General features: G+C 37.4%; 1 protein-coding gene across 6 annotated transcripts in view; it reads right to left on the reverse strand.

Moving 5' to 3' along the window:
• The window catches only part of Erbb4 (erb-b2 receptor tyrosine kinase 4), a 1069446-nt gene that overhangs the window by 149940 nt on the left and 891551 nt on the right, over positions 1 to 27955 (reverse strand). For all 6 annotated transcript variants that reach the window (XM_087567483.1, NM_001437634.1, NM_021687.3 and 3 more), the window contains 1 exon segment: positions 15311 to 15496. In XM_087567483.1, the coding sequence (XP_087423609.1) occupies positions 15311 to 15496 (186 nt within the window).

The following is a 27955-nucleotide window of genomic DNA, read 5'->3' on the forward strand; positions in this document are numbered from 1 at the left end:
TGGGACAGCATACATCCATCATGCTAATTCTTGAGGAAGAGGCAAGTTCTTAGATACAAAAGGAAGACCTTGATAGTTACACCATTGAAGAAGCCTCTCTCTTTGGGCCCATGGAGGGATCAATGTGGAAGATTGTTATAATGATACACGGATTCATAGAGGGCATTAATAAATTGGAAAACGTGTTACTGAGGATGCACATCACTCATTTTTTTCTATTTAAGGCACCCCAAATTATATTGGATAAGTAGTAGGAAATACACATGATACTTCATACTTCTAAAATATGTAATGTTAAAGAATCATTATTTTCCTCACTTAAAAGTGATTCTTCTCTTATACATCACTCTCTTAGCACCTTAGAGAACAGATTAATGTCTACCAGAAGAAAAGTAGCCATGGTGTGGCTTGAATGGGAACTGCCCGACATAGTCATGCATGTGAATACTTGGTCCTCATATTGTGGAGCTGTTTAATTAGGTGCATCATCTCTGGAGGATGGAGCTTTGCTGGAGGAAGTAGGTCCCTAGGGGCCTAGCCTTGGGATTTGCTAGCTGATCTCCTGTCTGCTCCTTGGCTTAATGACAATGGGTACAATGCCGCCCTCAGGCTCCTGCCAGCATACCTTTTCTTTCACATGGAAATATATTCTTTCCAATTGAAAAGTTAATAAACCCTTCTTCACGCTAGTGGCTTCTTTTCTGGTATTTAGTGATAATTAAGAGAAAAGAAACTAACAAATGCCATATTTCAAATGAAAAAGTATCAAATTGTTAGGATATTGCTAGGAATCAAACCATTCAAGTTGGTACTAAAATTACTATTCACATAATTTAATAATTTTCAGGTCTGCATCAAAAAGTCTCAGAGCTTATTATAATTTATTTTGTCCAAAATGATGGATGGAGGCTACTGTGCATGGAAACAAACATACTCTAAATTGTGAAACTTAGTAGCGTCGTGCACCATGGGCCTTGCCTGGCAGCAGACATCCCATCTTCTAGCTCACTGGGAAGAGGCAGCTTTCCAGTCTCTCATAGGACATCCATGACTTAGAAGATAAACTCTTGGAGACTCTCCGGAGATCTCTTTACCCTTCAGTCTAAAGGTGGCTGAGAGAATTGCTGGGCCATATGGAAAGATGGAAAGAGGCAACAGCAGCCACCCAAGAGTCCAGAAATAAAGGAAAAGAACACAGAAACAATTCAAAGGACTGGACAGTTGCTGAAATGAAAATGGAAGCAGGAAGAAGATAATGCAAGAAAGAATCAAGCCACCAACAATAAAAGTAAAATGAAGACAGCCTTCACAAGTGTCCTCACACCATGCCTTGGACCGATACTTCCCTATGAGTTCTTGGAACTCACTTGGAATTCACAAACCTGTGAAGGAGAAGAAGTGCTCCATCTTAAGATGAAATCCAACATTACTTTCTATCCTTCTCCCCACTCAACAAGGAAAAGCAGAGGAAACTCTGTTAAGAAAACTCTAATCTTAAGAGGAACACTCCTCCATTGTTGGTGGGATTGCAGACTGGTACAACCATTCTGGAAATCAGTCTGGAGGTTCCTCAGAAAATTGGACATTGAACTGCCTGAGGATCCAGCTATACCTCTCTTGGGCATATACCCAAAAGATGCCCCAACATATAAAAAAGACACGTGCTCCACTATGTTCATCGCAGCCTTATTTATAATAGCCAGAAGCTGGAAAGAACCCAGATGCCCTTCAACAGAGGAATGGATACAGAGAATGTGGAACATCTACACAATGGAATATTACTCAGCTATCAAAAACAACGACTTTATGAAATTCATAGGCAAATGGATAGAACTGGAAAATATCATCCTGAGTGAGCTAACCTAATCACAGAAAAACACACATGGTATGCACTCATTGATAAGTGGATATTAGCCCAAATGCTCGAATTACCCTAGATGCATAGAACACATGAAACTCAAGAAGGATGACCAAAATGCGAATGCTTCACTCCTTCTTTAAAAGGGGACCAAGAATACCCTTGGCAGGGAATAGGGAGGCAAAGTTTAGAACAGAGGCAGAAGGAACACCCATTCAGAGGCTGCCCCACATGTGGCCCATACATATACAGCCACCAAACTAGATAAGATGGATGAAGCAAAGAAGTGCAGGCCGACAGGAACCGGATGTAGATCTCTCCTGAGAGACACAACCAGAATACAGCAAATACAGAGGCAAATGCCATCATTAAACCACTGAACTGAGAACGGGACCCCAGTTGAAGGAATCAGAGAAAGGACTGGAAGAGCTGGAAGGGGCTTGAGACCCCATGTGAACAACAATGCCAACCAACCAGAGCTTCCAGGGACTAAGCCACTACCCAAAGACTATACATGGACTGACCCTGGGCTCCAACCACATAGGTAGCAATGAATAGCCTAGTAAGAGCACCAGTGAAGCCTTTGGTCCTGCCAAGACTGAACCCCCAGTGAACATGATTGTTGTGGGGAGGGCGGTAATGGGGGGAGGATGGGGATGAGAACACCCATAAAGAATGGGAGGGGGGAAGGTTTAGGGGGATGTTGGCCCGGAAACCGGGAAAGGGAATAACAATCAAAATGTAAATAAGAAATACTCAAGTTAATAAAGATGAAAAAAAGAAAACTTTAATCTTTAGGATAAAAGCAATTCATCACTTCCTAATGGCAGCAAGTGTTATTTTACTACACTTTAAAATCAAAATGCTGATTAGTATTTACATAAAACGTCACAAACATTTTTGTCTGTGTTTTTAAGATGCTAGAGATGGGAACTAAGACCTGGGCATCCTAAGTATGTTCCAGAGTCAAGGGTTCTATTACCACGCTCTATCTTTACTTCTTTGGTTTGTTTGCTTGAAGCAGGAACTCTATATAGTTAAACCTTACCTTGAGTGAATGATTCTCCTTCTTCAGCATCTAACTAAATGCTACGGTTATAGGTACATGCTAATTTGACTGGCTTAGTTTGTAGGATTTCTTTAATTTCTCTGGAAATTAGTTTAATATTAAATTAATGAGCTATTGAATCACCCAATGGTCTGTCCCCAAGTCCTTAAACAGAGCTCAACATTCTTAAAGGATTCATCATTTTTTGAGTTCCCCAGTAATAAAGGGTGCAGGTTTTTTTTAATTTACCACAAGGCTTCTGATGGTGTTTTTAGACAGAAGAGTACAATACACAGTGTCTCTGAGGTTATTTAGACTAACTTGTAAATGTATTTACTTGCTTGAAATTCCTCCTCTCCTGAGGTCAAGAAACTAGTCTTTTAAAATAGATTTCTGAGGAAAACTATCTCAGAATCATGCAGTTTGGCATTGAGAGAGGCAACACAAAGAACAAGAGAATTTTGAAAGAGTTTATCAGAAATATGAAATGTTAAGTTGTCCACTTTCCTAGTGCAGCCCCCCTAATCTTAAAAACATGTTTCTTCAAAAGAAAAGCATTAGATTCCTACATGCCATTCTGTTACTCTAATTTCTACTTAGAAATAAAAAGAGAACATGGTCAAAGAATGTGTGTTGCCTTTGAGTACATTCCTATGATATTAAGATAAATATAGTTTCCAAGTATAACATTAAAATCTAGTTCAACGTTTAAAGCATATCAGCGGTTTCTAAATTTTGTTCCTATACCTAGGAAGTGAATTGAGGCACAGGCCCAAAACTAAGTTAATGGAAGCAGAAAACTCAAAGTGACTATTATTTCCTATTTTATCAATGTTTAATGGATTATAATACAAAGACAATTTTTCTCTAAATTTCCCCATTTTCTTTTTCTATAGTTATTTTCAATAGTCATTTACTTAAAACCTCAGGCATTATGAGTGGAATTCTGGTTACACACTCTACATTCCTTGTGCACTGGAATAATAACAGAACAGATACAGCCTAACAGTAAGAAAAAAGTATTTCTGGCCTCATTGCTTGGTGCTTTGGCGCCATATTTAATGTGCCTCCCTCAATCTTTCACTTGGGATGATGCTTCTCCTTAAGAGAAGTATGGGTGACTCTGGTTTTCAAGATGTTGTTCATCTTACTTTAAACTCCATGTGTCGGAGAGGGGACAGAAGTCAGTTTATAGATAGAATGACTTAGAGAAGATGGGAAGAAGTGACCAGATTGAATGAAGAAAAGTCACTGCTTTCATGGGAGGACTGGAATAGGCTGACAGAGTCAAGAGAGGAAATGGACCCCTGGACTACAAAATCTGCATTCAATGTTCTAGTCAGTTCTCACTGTGTTTTTCCATCCCCTAGTCTCGGATACATGGAATCCAACTTAAATCCATTGGGATGAAGTCTCTGAAAGACGTGGTCGAATCCTAACTTCCCCACACCACACACGATATTCTTTGTAACACCTTCATTCTGTGGGATCAAGGTAAAAGCTTGTAGTTTCTGTGAATTCCTTGATGCAGGCTTTGTCTTTCTTTCTATTCTTTATCAGTTTGTTCGTTTTCAACAATGTTCCCATTTTGGAGCTCACTAACTAATTTCTCACTATGTAAAAGATGTCGATAAACACCCACTCTGCCTCAGCCAGTTACTTTGCACTCATTAGCTAACATCTGCACATTAACATCTGCAACTGTACCAGGCAATAGGTAGCATTATTACACATGAACAGCCTGAGTTTTACAAAGTATAATTAGAAAATAACCCTAAATACAATGCTTTTTTTGAAGTGGGAATCACATATTTAAAAGCTGGTGATGGTCCTCTTACTTAAATTCTTTTGATTTTTCTTGGATTCTGCTTAAAATATTGCTTTCATTCCACACAGAATTCTTCATTCTCTTTAATAAACAGGAGCATAGGAAAGCATCCCCCACATCTTTGACTTTTGCCTATGGAAGGGAGATCTGCGTACATTTATAGCACACATAATTGGCAAATGCCTTAGGCAAAACGACAAACATAGCATATGGCCTGCAGCTTGCTGGAATAGCTTCCTTGGTGCCAACTGCTGGAGCGTTAGAGTGAGGCTCTGCCGGGCAGCTTCTCTGGACATTCTTTATCTAAAACAATCCAGAGAAACTACTGACTTCCCCCTCCTGGTGTTTGGTGGTAACTGGAGAGTCGTAGAGGAACGGTGCTCTTCTTGGCTTCCGATATGAATGCAAACAAACCCCATTCCCTCTTTTCTGTGCATCTACTGTGTTCAATAGAACTGATTGTGATGAATTGTTCCAGTCCTCTTTGTGTCTGTGTCATACTTTGTACACATTTAGAGGATTATACTTTTTATGTTCCAAGGTCAGAAAATAACCAAAAAGGTACAAATTAACAGATGGAAGTAAGAATGGATAAAGAGAGGAATAGAGGAAGAGGAAAAGGCAGAGAGGGAGGAGAGAGACAAGCATGCACAGAGACACAGAGATGAGAAAAAGTGAGGGGGATGGAGGAAAAAAGGGAAGGAGACAGGAGAGAAGGGGGAGGGAACGAGGGAGGGATGGAGGGAGAGAGGGGAACATTTTATGCTAAGAGAAATAATTTATCATGAAGTTCAATTCAGAAATAATTTACAGAAAGGAAAGTCTTAGGAAACCTTGTAAGGATCCTATTTTGGGAGTGTGCTAACAATATATTAGAGACGAAATAGAATTTAGCACTTGCCCTAGTCATGTACTTATAGTGAAATAATTGGAAGAACTTTCAATATAGTTATGGTTTCTTTTTTAATGTTACAAGCCAGGATCAAATCAACTTGGAGAGGTTGCATTGTACTTTATCATAGAGCTTAACTGCATAGTCTATCATAGAGGAAATTCAGGGCTGGAACTCACAGGCGCAGGAGCCTGGAGAGAGGAGCCAACGCAGAGGCCTCGAAAGATGATGTTTCTAGCTTGTTCCTCACCTTGCTCTACATGCTTTCTTGTTACCCCCAGCACCACCTACTCAGTGCATAGGCACAACCACATTAATCATAAATTTAAAAACGCATGACACGCTTACAGGGCCTAATTTATGGAGGAATTTTCTCGATTAAGATTCTCTCTTCCCAAATATTTATTTTAGTTTCTGTCAAGTTGACATAAAGGCAACACAACCTGTTTTGTCATAAGTTCAATAGCCATGGACAATAATATCATTAAAATCATGATTTAACTATCATAAGAACTATACAATAGACCATAGGTGATGTTCCTGCTGTGCAAAATTCCATACTCTGTGTTCTAGGTTCTATAGTACGGTTAGAAAAAGAAATAGTAAAAAGATTTAAATGTCCATATCTCATGAACAATGATTCTGAAATTGCTTTTATTGTGGGTCATCTTTGATGACTAATGATTCAAATTTGCCCCCAAAATTTCTAACTATAATTCTAACTTAATAGCATTAAGGCTTGCCAAAAAAGCACTCATAAGTTCATTTGCTATGACCAACATAGAAAACCTTAAAGACTCCCTACTCACCTCCCTCATATATCTCTTAATTATTTACTTCATTTATACATTGGTAAAGATGGGAGTCTAGCCAAAGGGTGAACAGATAGTCTGTTTTAAGCCAACCACCTTGCAGAACTGGGAAGATGACTTGACAGTCCACCATGTTTGGACTAGTTAGTATCATTTCTTCTAGCAAGTTTCTCCTAATCTCCCACTATATTTAAAACACATATTCTCTTTTATATATTTGAGAACACATGATTAATGACCAGAATGCCACAAGAAGCAATTCTCTTTGAGTGTTTAAAATCCACAAACACTAGTCAAATTTATCCACTTATTGGACACCGCATAAGTATTTCTAGAATTGTACAATCTCAACAGAGAAATGTATACAGCAGTTAGTATTTTCTTAATAAATACCTCTTATTCAGGCTAGTGAGAAAGTAAGTTTGCAGACTAAGCAAAGTATATTTTTTCTGCTTCTGTTATGTGTGCTTTGAGGATAGAAAAAATTAGAGCTACCACTGTAGCAATTTCTGTTGACAAGAAATTGTACTGGGAATTGGTTTACTGATAAAATTCCCAATAATAATAATCTGCTCAAATGTTCCCTGGATTTATAAATTGCTTGTCATCTTCTCCTACTACACTCACCAGTTAGGAAAAATAATGCACAAAAAACAAACAAAAACTCCAAACAAGCCAGGACTCCATCTTTGACAATAGCAGCATCCAGTTGACTCGAGAACATTCTTCACTGGATTACATTATCGGTCTTCATACAAAACCTCCCTTGTCTACAATCCAGTGTCTTTTCAACCCACATGGTATCAATTTCTCAAAGCCTTTGTAGGAATATTAAAAAGTCACAATCTAAATACCAAATTATCTCCCAAATCATATAGAATGCATCTGCATGGGCTCACCCAATTTCCCCTCAGGCCTTGTTATTCCAGTTATCTGTTTCCTTGTTTCTTGAGAAGAATAAATTGTTTTTAATATTGCTTTTTATAAAGGACAGGGAATTCATGGGTGTCCCCCAAAGTACGTGGTATTAAAAAGCAATCACAGGTTGGGAAAAATCTCAATATTTGAGCAACAATAATAAAAATTGCTCTGGACTGAACTTCTGGGTTTTTGTATCACAGTCCACAAGAAAAAAAAATCACAATCAAGTAATAAACCTGGGAAATGTGGGCTCGTAATGGAAATGTTGACAGATTCCAGCACATGCTGCTGTAATATCTTGAATCTGATTTAGAACAAGTTTCCAATAATGTTTTTCTAAGGCAGTCTTTTGGGGAATTTAAGTTTAAAAAAAATAGAGGGTTTTCCTGTGGCTTCCACATCAATGATTGATGGGAATGTGAAGGATTTGTGACCAGATGCCTCAGGGCACCTCTAAATAAGATCATGGGCACCTGTAAGAGAGTAAGTGTGTAGAAGCTTCTGTCCTTTGAGAAGCTACCCAGTTATAAACCTCATTTCCTAAGATGAGAACTGCCAAGCATCACGGATTATACTGGTGTGTTTTCAAGTTTGGTGGTAAAGTATCCTGTCACTTTTGGATGCTCTCTAGAAGTTTCGATTAGGAGAACAAAAGCATAGGCAGCTGCAATGAAGAAAGCGGTTCCAGACGTTGCTAAGTCATTCCAGTGATGAGCATAAGCTGTGTTCTCTCTCATTCTCCACACAGTTTTAGGGAAAGATACCTGACGTATGTAGTATATAGTTTTTACATTTCAAGATTTAGTGATTATGCTAATGAGGACTATTTCCTACCATCATCCAATTGGACAAAAAATCCAGTTAAACGTGATTTCTGTCGATCCTAAGTTGCTATATTGACCCATTCCTAGTGTTGTGCAATCAGGTCACCAAAAGAAAGAAGGCGATGCATGGAAATTCTTAAGTGAAGCTGTAGGAGGACGGTGGCAAAATCACAGCCACATGATCTTTAGTCCGGTGACTTTGGACATGGTCTCCTGAAGTCAGATGTTTTCCTATACAATGCGCGGCATGTGAACCATGCAAGAGTGATAATGATAATAACAATGAGCATTACTGAGTGGCGACCACACTGTGAACTCTGCTAGGTCATATGTCAAAGTGGGGAATCCGTAGGTGAAATGTCACAAATAACTTCAAATCAAATATCGCTTAGCTTTAGTCATAATTATCCCTGCTTTATAAACACTATTTAGGTTAAATAGACATGAGGGTGACTGCTTTCTATTATTGTTAGTGATATCCCTTGTTCTTGTGGATCTATTAAAGCCAGGTTAAAGCCCTGATTAGCATTGGTCAATGCCGGTTATGAATCAAGGACTGCGATGAACTCATCCTTGGGGTTGGGTTGGCATTTCTTTAAAGACTCTTGAGAGTGGACATTTTAGACCTACATATTCATCATGTTCTACATCAGTTCTTTGTTCTTCTAGTTCATCATGCAAAGAGAACGATTGTTCAATGAATGTTCTAAATTGACACACTTATCTTTTAAAGACATGGGCATCTAAAACCTTCAAGTAGAATGTTATGACCTGGACTCAGCACATAGTCTCAATATAGAAAATCAGGGGAGCACACATCCCAAATGTGCATGAAATTAACATGCCATGGAGTATTGTCTTTTGGCAGTTCTAAGTCTATAAATACTAATGTCGCCGAGGAAGCACCCACATATTTGCTAGGTTTTTTATGCAAATTCAGAACTCCTGTAGAAAAACTTCCTTTAATATTAACATTCTTTGTTTCACATTGAATGTATTCTTAACGAATAAATTCTAATTCATGTTTAGTTGAAACTCTTGGTACCTGATAAACATACCCGGAAAGATAAAAATATAAGGGGGTATCATTCTTTTTTTTTAAATCATTCAGAACTGAGGGATTAAATACATCTGGCATTTAAACTACAAAGGAGATCATCACAAAATTTTTGGCTCTCACCTTGCAGATGGGAGTTTTCAATAGAGCAGTCCCATTAGTAAACTGTCCTGTGTTAATGTGCTTGCTTGGGGCAATACGCATCAGGGTTCCTGGTTCTGGGCCTTGCCAGTGCCGATGCACTGGGAGTGGGTGATATAGTATTGTAATTACACAATTAGCCTTGTCAAGGCATGGGGCATGGGGACTAGCAGGATCTTGAAGCTTGAAGTGTGGCTGGCTGATAGATGACTGCCATTAAGCTCATGCTTTGTTCACTGTGGGATGAGCAGACACCGAGCTTAGGCAAAGGGTCCTTAATGAAGGATAAAACCCTTGACCCACAGCCTCACTTCTTCACGTGCTCATAATCGCTCAACTCACCCTTCCTCTCTACTACCCATATATTCTGCTCATCTCTCACCTCAGCCTGATGAAAAGTAATGAACTGTTGCCAACAAGATCCGTGTAATCCATCACGTTTAGATGATGGAAAGCGAAATTTTGTACCAACATTGTGGAGCGGACAATGAAACCATTAAAGTTGTGATTCTTAAAATCTGATACTCTTTTTAACATACATAAGTTTAATTGGGTGTTTTCAAATTTTTAGTGCATATAACTGGCCTTTATTCAAAGCTTAAACTCTTCCCACATATATTAACATTAAAGATGCATTATATATGGCATACAAGTACACGTATGGGTATGTGTTATGATACATATGCATTTATGCACATATACACATGTATTCTAAGAAATAAATTTTGGTCACATGATGCTGAATGGAATTAGTCTAAATTTCAGAGCTTTCCCCAAAAGAAGAGGCCTGCATGGCAGTTAACTGAGTGTCTCCCTCTCAGACCTCACTGTTATTATCTCCACCTCTTTCCTTGCCCCTTGGTATCACTGTGCTGTCCGTTTGCAGCCAGAGATCTGCTGATGGAAATTAGAGGATTCAGAAGTGCAGATGTCCCCACTAAGAATTTGTAAGATACTGTAATACCGTCAGATGGACTATAGCATCCCTTTTAAGTCACATAACTATACGTCCCGGTTCTTCTTCCAACTCCGGCATTTTTTATATGACTCGATAGAGGATATCTTGAACAGAATGACAGCCAGATTCCTAATGTTACAATGAATTTCAGAGTCCAGAGTATTCCATGTCCATGTAATTATGCAAAACACATGTTTGGAAGATAATTTTAAAAGTCACTATTTCAATTCTGATCATGACAAGACTTGGATGTCATTAAATATAAGGAAGTGGCCGGGTACAACAGGGTCTTCCTAAAATTGGAGGATTGAAAGATCTGAGGCCAGAGGATTGACATAAAACTCAGATTAGCCTGAGCGACTCAGTGAGACCTTGTCTTAAAATAGCTACGTAAATAAAATTGAAAAGGAGTAGTAGTGTGTAAGTGAGTGTAGAGACAGTTTTATGAATGGACACAGGTAAATCTTCAGAAAACTACATCCACGAAGGAAAAACAAAACAATTCAGGTGAAACTAATGAGATCTGAGTAAGTTCTTATCTGTACAATTTTTTTTTAATTTATAAAAGTATTCTATAATTCATCAAGTAACCAATGGGTGAGCAAACAGAAATTCCAATGTTGTTACTTTTTGTTAATCTATAATTGTCGCAAAATTAAAAATATATTCAAAATATATTCAAACCTTTTAATATAAAAGGGATTTCAGAGGGGTTGGGGATTTAGCTCAGTGGTAGAGCGCTTGCCTAGGAAGCGCAAGGCCCTGGGTTCGGTCCCCAGCTCCGAAAAAAAGAACCAAAAAAAATAAATTAAAAGGATTTCAGGACAGACCTTTCCAAGGTCAAGTATACAAAGAAGAAAAGCAACAGTTCATCTCTAGGAACCAGGTCTCTGAGCTTGTCCCTCTATGAGTTTTGCTATCCAGATAAATCACTATGCTTTACTCTTTGTTTCTCTTCTCTTCAGAAAATGCTAGTCTCATCTCTCCAAATTACTGTAAGCATCTTGAAGTCGGCAGGAAAATGGCACTGCATGAATATATCTGGATGAACACGAATATATTTCACAACTTAGCAATAGAACATTGCTCTAACACCCATCTACCTGCACAACACTACAAACAAAAGCCCCAAGGGGTAATAAACGGGATAAGCCCACCCATCTTCATTGATTTTGCCTTTGAGAGAAATCACAGTGTTCCTTAAATGTGCCAAGATACCAAGCCTCACATAATCATGACTAATAGATGTAATTGTGCACACTTCGCACACATGAAGTGAAAGCTAATCCGTTTGGATCAGATAGTTTTCACTTTCTGTTATAAAGAAAGAGAGGGAAAAAAAGACAAAGGAAAAAAAGTAAGCACATTTAAACTAGCAGTGAATGCAAAATACATCCAGAGAAAGGAAGTTTCTGGCATGTGTGTAATGACTAAATGAAAACGTTTGCTGTTTGCAGGAAGGAGGGACTTACAAACTGAATTAGAGTCGCTCAGCAGGACCAATAATGCCACAGGCAAAGCAAAAGGGAAGCTCGCCATCCCATAGGCTACACATGGAAAAAAAAACCTAAATGACTTCTCTAAGTGTGTGAACTTCATATTTTGTTCAAACCTCAGGAAATAATTAAGCCTTCAGTGTAACACTGGGACCTGTGCTCCAGAAACTACCTCCATAAACTCTGTTTCCTCTGGTAGTATTGAGATTCTCTCGCTTTCCTTATTGTCCTTCATATATCATCCTCCTTTAAGGCAATGAGAATTCGACACGTAAATAAAAGGCATGCGATTGTTTCAGGGAGGGGATAAACATGATTCAAAACCAGCCAGGAGCTCTATCACCAGCTTGGGAGGTTGTAATGTTGCTAGACAATCTAATACAAAGATTGAGAGGAGACATTGTTCCTGCAGTAGGGAGACTTTAAAAAGTATTTGAAAAACAAAAATTAAACCATCTGCCTCATTTAAAATTCTATAGGTGAAAAAGTTCACTATTTCACACAATAGTATCTCAAAAGGCATCTGATATCATATGTTAGACCTGACATTTAACACTAATAGTGTCACAATTATTTCTTCTAAGATACAAGGAGCCCGTAGTCTTGAATGTAGACTTGGGTAAGATGAAATCTTAACAAGATATGAGGGTAACAATAGGTTCTCAGTCACATGCTCTGTCACTAGGAAGAATGTCATGTTAAATGCACTCAGTCATGTATTTCGGCTCCCATCTCCAACGCAAGTACAACCACATTTCCTAAAGTTGGTTTCTGTGAGAAGCTTGGTAAGGAGACCTCAGCCTCTGGGACCTTTTCAGCATCCTCCTTGTTTGGTAGACATAATCACTCCATCAGAAGATTGACAAAGGCTGTTTTCTGTACCAACAGGCTCTGATAGGCCTTTGGTAAATACTCAGGAGCCCCACTAAAATCCTTTCTGGGCATAATCTATTCTGTCTCACTTTTTCTTACTTTTATTTTCTTCAGTACACCAAGAAAGATGTTTTACTGGTTTATAAGTTATTATGCTATGTTTATGTTTACAGCTGGGTATAAAAGAGAAATTTTCTGTGTTTCTACTTAGGTTTAGCATCAAGAAGGAGTTTCCGCACTGTGCGTTCTTGGGGGAAGACTCCAAAGCCTTCCTCCAGCACTTAGAAAATAAACTTCAGTTAAGTTCAGGTTTTTTTTAAAACCCTCAATTTTACGTTATCCATCATGGGTAAAATTCTTACCCTAGGAAATTGAGAGTCTGGGCTCAACTCTGTAAATGAAGATTGGGTCCTTCAGAGCTGAAGAGGGGAGAGGATCACTGTTGGCACATCTTAAAACAGGCAGCAGTGGGCGAGGAGGAAAGACCTTGGCGTCTACATCCACCCAGTACCCATATTTTGAAAATAAAATTTTATCATTAGTCTAGTTTGTAGTGATTCTGAGGAGTCCCTGTGGGTATTTACCTTGGCCTAAATTTCGCCACTGAACTAAAATCATTCTACTGATTTTCTTAAAAGATTTAGGACTTTACTTTTATGCACAAATGGCTATAAAAAATTTGTGTTTCAATTTTTAATAATGGATTGTCATTGTCATGATATGGAGATTAGTTGTAGCAACAGTGTTATGAATTGTAATTAAATTCTTCATCTTTTATTCTGCCTTAATAAAATATAATCTTTTATCAAAACACAGCGAAAGTGCCCTCTCATTCAAAAGACGTAATAGACTTCTAAACAACACTGATTGTCATTTAGTATATTAAGTATAACAGCAGGTCATGATTTTCTGATTTGGTAGTTTGTATACATGTGTGATGAATGAAGTCTTATATGCACATAGTATCTGGTATTAAGTAGAAACAAGTCAGAACACTATGTTCATTTAACTTGCATCAGACCTTCAGACTTGAAGTTTATTTTTATTCTGACAGAAGTAGATGGGTGAAACAACAAGAAGTTAATCTCCTGTCACTCCACATACTAAGTATGGGAGAAAAATAAAAAAAAGAGTGAAAAAAAGAAATCTGACATCCTCTTGGCCTGTGCAAGCACTGGGTGTCTGTGGCTACAGACAAACATGCTGGCAAAATAATTATTAAATAATTATTTAAAAGGAGTGAGCCACCACTTCTTAACATTTTCATATATATATTAATATGTGAATATGTATATAAGAACATATATACATATATGTATGTATGTATGTATCAATCAGACTTTGTACCTATCGATCATTTTGCCATAGTTGTAACCAAAACGCTTGAGAAAACAATTTTAAAAGGGAAAGCCATACTTTGACCAATAATTTCAGAGAATTTATAGGCTTTGACTCCATTGTTTCTGGGCTAATTCTAAGTCAGAGTCTAAGTACTTGCAAGAGCATAGGTTAGGGGAGGCTGTTCACCTCATGATGGACAGGAAGCAGAAAGGTAGAAAGAAACCAGGGATTACAACCTTAAAGGAATGCACTGAATGATCTTCCTCTTCCAGGAAGACCCTACTGCCCTGTTAGGTTTCAATAACGTTCAACATAGTACTGCCATGCTTGCACAGCCTAGAGAGGGTGTCAGATTTCCTGGGACTGGAATTACAAACAAGAGCAGCCAGTCATGTGAATGCTAGGAGTGGAAATTAGGTCCTTGGAAAAGTAGCCAGTGCTCTTGATTGTTGAGCCATCTCTCCAGCCCCACCAATGACATTATTTTACAAACCCTCTTCCACTAATGCCACTTGTTATCACCTAACAAGAAAGACAATGGAGCTCTCTTGATAAACGTGCAAACTAAGGGAGTACCACAAAAACAGCTGGCAATAATGTAAAAGAAGCCATTGTAGCTCTGACAGATATCAGAATTATGAAAAATCCCAGACTATACTCAATGGGAGACTTTCCAAATCCAGAAGCACGAGCAACAAACAACAAGGGAAAGCTATGAACAGAGACAAGAGAACTGGCTCGGTATATAGATGGGGTTACCACTAAGCCAAATCATTTATGATTTTGATAATTCTATATACTCTTTTAATAAAAAATCAGTAAATAGAACATTTATGACATTGAATCTTCACGTTTTTGATTTTATTTGCTAACTTGACTCCATTAGAAAATATATCAGGGAGATTGGCATGACTGGAGGACTAGAGGGATAGGAGACTGTGGTTGGGATGTCATGTATGAAATAACAAAGGAAAGTTAAACAAGTTTAGGATTTCAACTGTTACATTTGACTAGTGTGCTATGTGTATTACATCATCAAGACAATGTAATATGAATAACTTGGAATAATAATCCAGAAGCATATATAACTAGTCTATGTGTTTGATCCATGGTCTACAGTAAAGAATTTACAACAATGTCATATAACATAGCAATGGAAGTTATTTCTATTAAAATGTGAAAAGGCATGGCATAATTTTAACTGACTCCTGGATCAGATCAATCTTTAACTATCATTTTCATAGGAAATGACAGCACGTACCTTAGCAATCTGGACACACCAGTTCAACAGCAGCTGTGATCCGATGTTATCCTTGTGTTCGTGGACATATTCCAGTAGGCAGCCATGTGGCATCAACTGAGTAACCAACTGGATAGTGGGGCTCAGACACACACCCAGTAAACGCACTAGGTGTGGGTGATCCACACTTGCCATAATCAGTGCCTCCTGTAACAGCAACAACAGCAACAAAAAAGCAGATTATCATTATTTCAAGCCAGCATTCCTCAGTATTTTAAATACACTGGACAAAAGGTGTATAATGGATTTTACAATGTACTCTGTGAGTCAGACCTAGTGCTTATAGCTTTTATGCCAGCATTCAGGAAGCAAAGGTCAGCAAAGCTCTGTGTGTTTGAGGCCAATCTATGTTATGTACTGAGTTCGAGGCCAGTCATGACTCAGTAAGACTCAGTTCCAAAAGAAGCATCAGTAGATTCAATTAAAATGATAATATATTTATTAAATCAATTTCTGATTAGACGGACATAATTAAAGGAAGCGAGGGAAGAAATAATTTATACCACAAAGTAAATTCAGTTACATAATAATCTACTAAATCAATACCTGTATTTTATCTTTTATAGCATGAACAATATAATATTTTATTGCCTGCCAATTATGTTAAAATAAACACCACTGTATACTAGAGACTTCTAATTTTAATGACATCTCTAGAGAATAATAAATATGCAGTTATGGTTTTTCTCCAGAAGAGTTGGGTGACCCTAACTCAGCTTACCCATTATTCATGTGGAGTTATCACATGTAAGTGACATATGTAAATTGTAAAACTGTAAATAAATAATTGTAACCAAGTCCAATGCTGACTTGTAAACAAAAAGGAATATTTTTAGAAGACTTTTTACTCAAATATATTTTAAATATTAAAAAATTAGACATGTCCTATTTATAGATATCTATACAGCGTACAAGCTAAGTGAATCTATAAGATTGTATGTGGATCAATTTCTTCATTTGATAAAATCAAAGCCAAGTTCCAATTGTTTTATCATATTGATATTAAACTAAAGGAGGTGAAAATGTAGCCATACAGTGGTACAGAGTAATCTCATATTTGTCTCTAATTTAAAGTTAGTATTATGTCAATAATATGAAACATTAACATAAAGAATCTTCTTATGCTCTAATGCTTGACATGGCCCTTTATGAAACAAAGTAAATAAAACAATATTCTACTTCAGTGAAAATTATAATCAACTTTTGTTTTTACAAAGCTACATGATATCAGCAACATAATATCCTTGTTAAGAATATTTAATTTTAATTATAAAGAATCAAATAAATAATTAGGATATAATATTAGCCACATTTATGATATAATGGGAAGAAAATAGTCTAAAATCATTAAAAATTTTAGTATCTCGCCAGGCAAATAAATATGCCTTAAACCCAGTGTTGAGAAGGCAGAGACAGGCAGAACTCTGAGTTTGAGTCTAGTCTGATCTACAGAACGAGTTCCAAGACAGCGAGGTTACACAGAAAAATCCTGTCTCAAACAAGCAAACAAACACATCACTATCATGAAAAATATGAAAAACAGGTAGGATGTTCAAGCTAAAACTTTTACAGAAATAGGTCAAGACTGGATCTTTGGGACATTCTTTGTATGATAGTACTTTTATATTAAAATAATAATTTTCATATACTATATTCTGATCTATTTCTTCTCCCTCATCACCTCCAATGTTTCCGCACTCTCCATTTATCCAACGCTCTCCATTTTCATTCAGGTTCTCTTTAGACAATTAAAGAACAAACAAACAGAATAAAACCAACAGGAAAAGAATGTAAAAGCATGAGAAATGCACACACAAATACAGAAACACACAGGCACACACACACACACACATACAACCTATAAAATGAAACTAGAAACCATACTGTATAAGCAAAACACCAATAAGATTTTATTTTTTTTAAAAAAAAGCCCAAACAAAGCACCATGAAGACAAATATATCTCCTTATACCCAGAAGTAGATAACCTATGTTGGTTATCTACTCTATCTCCTTATGCCCAACATAGGTTATCTACTTCTGGGCATAAGGCCTGCCTTTAAGTATAGTTGGAATACCCAGTGAAATTTCATTAAGAAAACTAATGTTTCTTTGTGAGCAGATGACACTTGGAATAGATTCTGTGACGGGACAGAGGTTCATCCCTTTGTCCTGCCCTGTACATGTTGCCATAGTCTCTGTGGATTTGGCATGCTAATCCTGTTATGACTGGAAGGCACTCTTTTAATTGTGCCATTACTCATTCTTAGGTTGAAAAAGTATGTACTATATAAAATACTATCAGGATAACCAGGTAGGTAATATATGGACTACGAATTACAGAATATTATGCTCAGCATAAATAATTCAGAACGGCTTTAGTATAGTGCAATATTCAGGAATATTTCTTGATTATTCTTTATAATGGTTTACAGGGGTAGAGAAAAAGGAAGACAATATGCATGTATCTGTGTTTGTAAGTGTGTAATACATACATGTACCCATGCATGAAGGAGGCATTTATATGTCAAATTGGTACTAGGGCTTGGTAACAAATAAGAGAATGTTTACAATATTATCCTTCAATACTTCCTGTCTCTACAAAATTTCGAACAACAGAGTTAAACATATAAAGATGTGCTGTGTTTTTGTTTGTGATGGCATGACAGAATGAATATGTAAGAGCTACATTTATGGAAGGAAACAGAGATACCACACATCAGCAAGTGCTTAGGTAGCATGCACAGATGGACACCTCATGTAGGGAGGAACTGACTTCAGAACAACTGTTTCAAGGTGTAATTAGGCACACTGAGGTGAAAATCTTCCTCTACCCTCTGTTGTGGCAAAACGAAAGGACTGTGGTTGGGATTATCAGGACAACAGACAGAGTAACATTCTATAGAGGCAGATGAAGTGATGGAAACATGGATCATTCTGTCTCAATCAGCCTCTGTGGCAGCTGCTAAAGTCACTTATTTTGACCTGTCCTCTGTGAGAAGTAGGGACATATACTAATCCCTCCCTATTTCTCCTCACAAAACTGGTAAGTCACAGAAAAATTCATGTGGCCCTATGTGTACCTATAAAGGTTGAAAGACTTCTGTTTCATTTATTGTGTAGTTCAGCAAACAATTGAAACAAAACTCTTGTAATTATAAAGATTTTGCAAGTATGACATCAGGCAAATTACTATGCACTATCAACTGGTTACATTCATAGCATAAACCAGAGGGTTTTTTCACCAAGTTACAGCATGTACATGTGTAAAATATATAGGACACACTAACAACTGAGCAAGATATACAGTCAGATCAAATATCGTAATTAATTATGCATTAAATTAGATACTTAATTAGATATGAAATGGTATATAGCTAATTAAGTTACAATTATACTTATTGTATCCTGTTTGTTACTATCTTGGTGGTTCCTATTTTTGTGTGTGTCTGTGTATCACTAGGTTTAGTACAGTGTTTCTGAATACTTAGGTAGGAAATTAAGCCTTGAAGTATTACTTGTGGTTATGAAACTGTATCAAGCAGATATATGAAGTTAATGTAGAAAGCAGGAACCTTTGGGGTCCTCTGGCACAATTAAATCAAGTCCAGTTTCTGTAATTGTTACAAAAGCAATAGTTGTCACGACTGTTTGATCCTAATTTCAACCATGAGAATAGTCAAAAGTGATAGACATTCTTCACTAAAGAAACGGGAAACTGAGTCTCTTTTCTTTATTTTCTAGGGGATTGTTTGGTCTAATCAGCAGGATCAGTTTTACAACATACTTTCTGATTAGAAATGTATTGTTATTTCATAGGATTGTTACATATACACATATATCTTCTTAAATTTCATCAGGACTTCACATTGTAGGCATTTACCTTGTTAGCAAGACAAGACAAATCCACACACCTCACATTAGCTCTACAGGAATGAATCGAGTCTAATTACACATTAGTTATGGAGAGCTAAGTAGAATCAAAGGACAGACTAGTATTCACAGGTAAACCACCTCGCTAACACTGTACCTCAGGAAAAGACAAAGGACCCAGCATTCTGTATCTCTTTGTAGTGCTTATTACTGGGCAGTTTTTAAGTGGTAGGAATCAGAATGCTTATGGCAGAAGAAACACCTTGTGATGATTATGTTTTAAACGATGACATATATAAAGTGATTGCTTCCCTTCTACAAGCCAAAGGCCAGTGTTAATTATATTCTGTACACACATTTGAAAAGTTTACATTAGATGACATTTCATGTGAAAACTGGAAGTTCGCTTAAAAAACTATTAGTAAAAGTCTTGGCAAAAAAGCTGGGTTTGTACTAAGGAAAATTGCTCATCACACTACAAAGAGTATTTGAAACTAAATTACAGATGATTTGCATAATTGTTCTCCCCCCCTATTTTTTTTAGAAAGAAAAGTTGAACAAGACACTAATTGTAGGTTTTATTTTTCATAAAGGAAATAGCAGATGGCTTTTTGGAGGATAGGAGGATAGATAAAGAAAACGGAATGTGGATCCATTTAAAGCAGTAAATGGGCTGGAGAAGCAGGAAGAAATCCCAATATTTTAATCAGGGAGAGTTTGCTTTCAATAGATTAGTCTGATTTTAAATTAATAATGCCCTCAGTTTCTTATGGGACCTATACAAGCAATTTTGAATCTTAGCTGATGTCACTGGAAAATGCTACCACAGGGCAGTGGGATAAATATAATCTGACAGGTACATAACCTAATTTTTCACGAAATTAAAATTTATTCTGCCTTTGTTTTTCCTTTGGCTCTGTAAATTTTCTTTTTCTTGTAGGCAAAGTAAAGAGTTTTCCCTTGGAAACGAGGGAGACTCCAAGAGGTGCATGGTGGGAAAGTCTAAAACTGGGATACTTTTCTTGATAATGAGATCTGCTTTGAATAAGAACATTTTTTTTTAAAAAACCACTAAGGGACTCTAAGACACACACACAGAGGGCTCTGTGCAAGTGCAGCATTAGTCTCTAGCCATGATATTTGTATCTCTGGTTTTTCTCCTGAAGGGAAGACAGTCCTGTAAAACAATAGATGGTAGCAGCACGGTTTTTTACATTGAGGCCCTACTCTTTCCAGCCAGCAGATATTTTGACCTTGTTGTTTGAACTTACTTTATTCTTTCCTGTTGTCTGATTGTGCCTCACAAGCAGAAAAGAAAGGGGGGAAAGCATAGCGCCAAGTGATACTTCTGGGCTATTTTGTTAAAAAAAAAATGTTAACTTCAGCCAAACTTTCCCTGTTTCATTATGGTTATAGACAATTAATTCGATACCCTCCAGCAGCAAATGGAGAAAATCTTATTGCATTAGCGATAAGGAAGATAAAGTGGTGGCAGAGAAACAAAAGACACAAAATGTGGATGTATAATGTAATGGTCAGCAGGTCTATGGATGTTTGCGACAAATGTTGCCCATGAAAACAGCATGAGTGATAGGATTGAAAATAATGATAGATACAAGAGGAAACTGGATCAAAGTGACTGCTCTACAATAATGTCATATACAACTATTTTGTCATAGACAGAATCCAAAGAATAAAATAAACTAAATATGCACTCGTTTCCTCAATAAACTGTGATTTACTTGTGTAAGTAGGTGGCAGCCATTTCTACAGGGTAAATTACTACGTTGTCATTTTTCAGTTTTCTACCTGGCTTCCCTTACTCTCTAAACCCAAGAATCACTTCAGAAACATAAGTAATTAAGTCTTTGGCCCTTACAATCCTTGAAGGCAACCGATCTTCTTCTTCATCGTGCATCATTCATCCATCCAGAGGCCATTTATTAGATTCAGTCAGTATTTACGGCTATTACACTTGAAGACATCATTGTCGATGCATTTTACACAATGTAAAACTGTATCTTCTGTTTTTGGATTTTAGAATTTTTTCTCCTCATTCGTTACAGTGAATTCCTTCCATTTTTATTTTACCTCCTTATCCTTTTAATTACATCAGTGGATTTACACATTCTTACTGAGTATCGGTAGTTGTACTGTGAGTGAGGCTGTGTTTACTATGCCACTTTCCTGAACAAAGCTTTTAGTCAACTGGAGATACAGTGAAGAATGGGGAAAAGGAACAAAACTATTTGTGTACGTTAGGATGGATCCTATAACAAAAGCTCTTCAAGCCTGATAACCCAAGTCCAATCCTTGGAATAACAATTACCATTTCCTATGGGTATGCGGTGAAGATTATGTCTAAGATATTCTAAGATTATGAAACAGCAAGAATACCAACCTTATAGCCTACCACACTAGCACATGCTGGGAGTCTCATATGTGTAGAATTTGGCAAAACTATAAGTAATGGCTTGATGCGAGACTGAAAATGTAATTGGGCTTGAGATCGCATAGGTCCTTACTGGGGTGGGAAGGCTGAATTTACTCATAAATATTTTAGTGTCCAGTCTTCCTTCAGATTCATACTCAATTAAAGAAAAAAACTAAAAAAAATTAATTTACCCTTATTATACACTGACCCCATAGCATAGTGAATCTTTTGCATTTTCATATTGTTTTCTTTCCTTGGTGTCTTTCTTTACATATCACTTGGCTGAAGGCAGCACCTCTCCTTTTCATTGTTGAATTCTCAAATATCGTTAAAAAAGAAAACCCAGAGGTTTCTGGGGAATAGGGCCATAACACCTTTTAAAACAGTGCTTATGTATAGTTTATTATTGATATCCTGTTTCACTGAATTTAGCCTTTAGTTGTGAACAGACAACAATCTTTTCCCCGTCTAAACATTACTATGCAAACAATATTGAACATCAGTTTGCTCTGTTCCTTTGATATGTAATTTCACCATTAATCTGCTGTACGACTTCATCCTCTTTTCTCCCCACTCCCTGAAACTGCAAGCTTGCTTAAGTGTCCCATAGCCAAGAATGAAAACTCCTTCACCCTTGACCTCCCCCTATGTTAGTAACATTTGCTATCTCCTGTTATACTACATCAATTTCAGTTCCGATTATTCTTGGAGAGCTGCTTTTCCTGCCTACATGCTTATCGTTCAAATGGCTCTTGGGATGACCATTAAATATGTCTTTTCAGTAAAGTCGTAAAGGTCTTTTGTTCTTATTCTTTTTACCTGCATTTCTTTACTTCAGCGATCCCTTCTGTCCCTATCATACCTCTGTAGCTGATGATGCTTTTAATTATCTTAACTCTTCACCCCAGTTAGTCTTATTACAATTACTGGCATCTATCTTTTCTTCTACTGTCTTAAGTTTGGAAATGCTATCCTGCTTTTTGTTTAACACGCTTACTTGGCTTTTATTTTCAATTTCCTGTATTCCTATAGATTTGTTCACCAACCTCTCTGAGATAGAAATTTTGAAATATAAAGATCATCTACTTATATATTTTATTGTGCTGATAAGATACTGTGACAAAAGGTAACTTACAAAAGAAATAATTTAATTTGGGGCTTAAGGTTGCAAAGAGTTAGCATCCATGATAAGACAGCACAGTAAAAAGCATAGGAATAGGAACAGCTGAGGCAGAGAGAGACTCTAAGAATGGAATCAGTCATTTGAGCCTTCAAAGCACAGTAATATGTCTACTCCCACAAGGCCATACCTCCTTATCCTTCCCAAACAAGTCCACCAACTGGAGACCAAGTATTTAAATAGATCAGCTTCTGAGAGCCACCCAGAAACTATTGTGGAATTGTTTAAACATCTGGAACCAATTCAAGTCTCATAGGATTTAATTTAAATGAAGGAATACATACTAATCACATAATTTTCTCAAAGAGAGAAAACAAAATACATTCTCTTCAATATTCTAAATACTCCCCTTCTGAAGATGAGAAATTTGCTGTGCTCTTAGTCCAAGTCTTTCCCCATCCTATTCTTTCAGCTATCACTACTGAACGAAGACTGTTGACACATGTGCATCCCCATTAGACACATAGCCATCTACTTAGACTTCTTTGTTAACTGTTTATAATCAGGAATTGTTTCTTACATGCAGTAATAGTATCCAATATTTTATTCTTTTATTATGCATGACATATTAGGACATAATATAACTTGATAAAGAAAATTTAAACAATTTTAATATCCCCCTTCTATATTTACTACACCTCAAGAATCACCACCATCATGTCAGCAGTCTACAGAACAGTGATAAACATCATTTTTTGCATCTGAAACCATCTGTTTTGTGGTATTTGTCACATGCAACATTAATGCAGTTGTTGCTTCCCTCACTTCGGAACTAGAGGAATCAGAACTGTTCTCAATAGTTCAGGTAAATAAGAACGGATCTGAGGAGGAAAAGCGAGCCTCCACGCTGGTGCCGTGATTTTATACACACTTTGAAAGCAGGCATTCCTAATGAATCTTGTTTAGCGTGGTTACACTCAGAGACTAATCTGAACGACACAGATACTTTTAATCACTGAGTAATTAACATAGGATATAGACCAGCTAAATGATATAGGCAAACAACTTATCGCAGTGCACAGTGGGCACTTAAAACTTTAGCTACGATTGCAGTCTTTTATTAAGGCAACCGCAGCGAAGGGACTGAGATCCATAGGCAGCAAAGGTCTTGCTGAGAGCATGGAGGAATCTGAAGCCATCGAGGGGAATGGTCACTTGATGTTTCAAAGTCTATTGGGGTTGTTACAAATTTAGACAGAAAAGTTTTTAAAAAAAACGCTTCCACAAACATTTTTTTGGCCCAAAGAGAACTAGAACTGGCAATATGTCCTTCAATTCCAACCTTAAGTAATTAAGGGAAATGGGGAGACAGCCCAAAGCAGCCTTTGAAGTTAAAAGTAAACTTCAAGAACACATTATTTTTCCGTTTTCAAAGAACAGCGGCAGATGTGGCAACAACAGTCACTATCAAGAGGAGTTAAAGCAGACAACCGAGATCAGGAGATAGTCACGCAATCAGGAGATAGTCACACAATCTGTACTCAGAGCAGAGGCACTCTCACCCGCCGACTAAACCCAGCCCTGCTACTGAAGGAAACCCACACCCTGGCTGGCAACAGAGCAAGATGAATGCGGAACCGGGTCAGTGAGCAACAACATGGATCTTGTGGAGAGAGTCGGCGGGATGCTAGAAAGTCAGAAAAAACAGGAAACTAGGAAAAAAGAGTTCCTGGCTACAGAGTTTACTGCCAGGAAGGCAGGAAAAGAAGAAGAAGGAGGAGGGGGAGGGGGAGGGGGAGGGGGAGGGGAGGAGGAGGAGGAGGAGAGGGGGAGGGGGAGGGAGGGAGGGGGAAGGGGGAAGGGGGAAGGGGGAGCGGGAGGCACAGAAGGAGGAGGAGGAGCACGAGGAGGAGGAGGAGGAAACAAACAAAACAGATATCCGAATAATGTCAGTAACAATTAATATTTTTCTTTATATAAAATGGTTTTCTAATGAGTTATACAATTCATTCGCTAAAGCTATATTTAGTCTTGATAGCGTTCCCTTCCTTAACAAACTTCCCTATAGTTCTAAAGCCACACGTTAGGAAAGACGGCAGGTATCTACATTACTGACTTTATTCCCAGAATACTGCTGTTCAGTGAACCTGTGCAAACACCAAGCTCTTGCAGCTCTTGTGCCTAGCAGCGTTTATTAGGACAATGTATTAACAATGTGAAAAGTTTAACAAGTATCACCAACCATGACCCTGAACTCACCGGTAGCCAAGGTGGGATATGAATTAGCTTCTCCCTTTAGGCCCATCTAAAACTTATTTCCGTTATATATTTGGTAGGTATTGCTGTCAATGAGGTAACTTGGTAGATGCAGTGGACTGTGAGTTTATCATGGTACCCTTGTAGGAATTATCATGAGAGATGGCCTCTTACTGGAATCCTTTTTTTTTCCTTACTGGAATCTTTATAAATTGATGTTCTAGAAGACACTATACTGTGTTTTTGATGAATAAGATAAGCACAATTTGTATTTAGTTACTTGAAATTAGTCCTCCAATAATAAATCGTAAAAGAGCCTTTGTAGGAGGGTCTGAGACTACCCATGCTCTTCCCTTCTTATTGTTAGAAACAAGAAATTGATTGGAATGATAAATCAATAATTTTCAAAATTAAATTTAACTTTGTCTAGAATCATTCATTTTGGTAATTGATTTTGCTTAATCATGTAGGACTTTGCTCTTTTGTAGAATTTGGAGAATTCATATGCCATACATTTTCCCTATATTCTTTCTATCAAAGGAAAATATCCATTTTGTTTTTTATCTGCAGGAAGAGTCTCAGTTAATTAGTGACATTTATATTAAAAGACATAAAACAACACACAACTAAATAAATTTAAGAAACTCCTGCCTCCACTTTTAATGAGACAGCTCAAGTATACCTCTGGTAATGAAGCAGGAAGGACTGTATTATTTATCATTCATCCAAGTAAAAAGCATAAGTGACTTTAATTAAGTCTGCTGCTGCTGATTTACTAGTCTTGCATTCATATAGAATAATTCATATAAATATTTTGTCTTACCAGTTCTTTATTCCATATCTCTTTTAATTTTATAGTGAACTTAATTACTAGCATCATTTATATTAAATTTGAAACTATAATTTGTATGCATGTTCTCATATTAAATATTCATGTCAGTGTTACTTTAATATTTAACACTGATTCTGTTATCAAGGGAATCAGTTAGAGGCAATTATAATGGACACAAAGCTGTGATTATATGGTTTTCTTTTATGTGTTTAATATAGTAGCAGTAAATAATATTACCACCTGCTCATGTAATAACTGTCATGATAAACCTGAAAGAAAATAAATGGCATAACAAAACACCCCACTGCCGATGCATTTCCATTAGGGATCTATGAGACAAAGATACTTGCGTCTGTCTAGGCACATACTGTGTGTGTGAGAAAAGTAGGGAGCAATGAGACTGTGAAAAGAGATTCTTTATGGAAGACACCTCTGCATGAGTTTTACATTTTGATTCAATATTTGAAAACAGCCATTGGAAATTATCCAGCAACTTAGAAATGAAGTGCTATTTTCTACCTCACGCTTTAGACATGGGATGTTGAGAAATCAAATTGGATCTGACTAGGAAGCCTCCTCTCTGAGTACTATCTCTCATAGCATCTAAAGGTATTATACAAGCTTCCAAAGGAGAAAAACAATACTCTCACCCAGATGTGAAGACTAGGAATAATGGCCAGAAATGTAAGATACACCCAAGGTAAAACAGTGGCATTTATCTTGGGGTAATCAATTGCCGTCAATTTGGATTCAAAGATTCCTCAATTGGAAGGAATTCATGCCTAGTTCTAAAAACCTTCTAAGCTACTTGTGGTTGATGAGATAATGGGCCCGAGACTTATTACCATTTCACTAACTCAGTACAATTCTGAATTACACTCTAGACCTATACTTTATTCATGATAGTATCTCTCTCAGCCCTCATCAAAGAAACTTCTTTTTGCATCAAATAGCACCATAGGAATCTATATCTGGTCAACATGTTGAGAACATCTACCCCAGATCCTTATATTGGTATATCTATAACACAAACCGCAACGAGGATATATCACAAAGAAGGTGTTTGCAAAACCCAAAGAAGCAGGATCATGAAAACTTCCTCCCATGAAATCCTGACAATATAGTTGCTTAAAAAAGCTCTGTACAGTTCCAGTGACTCTAACAGTTTAACATTTTTTTTTCTTTTTTCTTTTTTTCGGAGCTGGGGACCGAACCCAGGGCCTTCTACTTGCTAGGCAAGCGCTCTACCACTGAGCTAAATCCCCAACCCCGACTCTAACAGTTTATATGGCAATGTGGGACAGGAAAAACCTCACAAGGGCCCACTAGGAGATGAAAAGCCCTCCTAATCTTTTCTGTAGTAGACGCTGTCTCCTGAGAGGCTCTGCCAAAGCATGACAAATACAGAGGCGGATGTTCATAGCCAACCATTGAACTGAAAACAGGGTTCCCAATGGAGGAGTTAGAGAAAGGATTGAAGGAGCTTAAGGGGTTTGCAACCCTATAAGAATGACAATACCAACCAACCAGAGATCACAGGGACTAAACCACCATCAAAGGGTACACAAAGACTGACCGATGGCTCCAGCTGCATATGTAGTAGAAGATGACCTTGTTGGCATCAGTGGGAGAAGAGGCCCTTGGTCCTGCCAAGGCTTAATACCCCACTGTAGGGGAATTCAGGGTGGGGAGGCAGGAAGTGGGTGAGTGTGTGGGGGAACACCATCATAGAAGAAGGGGGAGGAGGGATGGGTTAGGGGGTTCATGGATGGGAAACCAATAAAAAAATCCAATAAAAAAGAAAATGCTTTGCCTTTAGTGTGCATAGAATTTTAGTTCTATGCATTTTTCTTTCCATATTTCTCATCATTGGTTGTATTTATTTTCTTAGTTTATATCATGTCTATGTCTACATTAGTCTCTATCAAATCTTAAGTTAGTCTTGACCAATTACTTTGTATTTGCTTAGACCACTGTGCTGCACAGTTCTAGAATGAGTAAATGAAATCACAGTATTACAGTATTCTTAAAAATGTCATTTGTTATTCTCCACAGTTTTACAAAGGGCAAAACTGAATGACAGCATGTCATAT

This window comes from Rattus norvegicus, chromosome 9, assembly GCF_021556685.1.
Source record: "Rattus norvegicus strain SHRSP/BbbUtx chromosome 9, alternate assembly SHRSP_T2T, whole genome shotgun sequence".
NCBI lineage: Eukaryota > Metazoa > Chordata > Mammalia > Rodentia > Muridae > Rattus > Rattus norvegicus.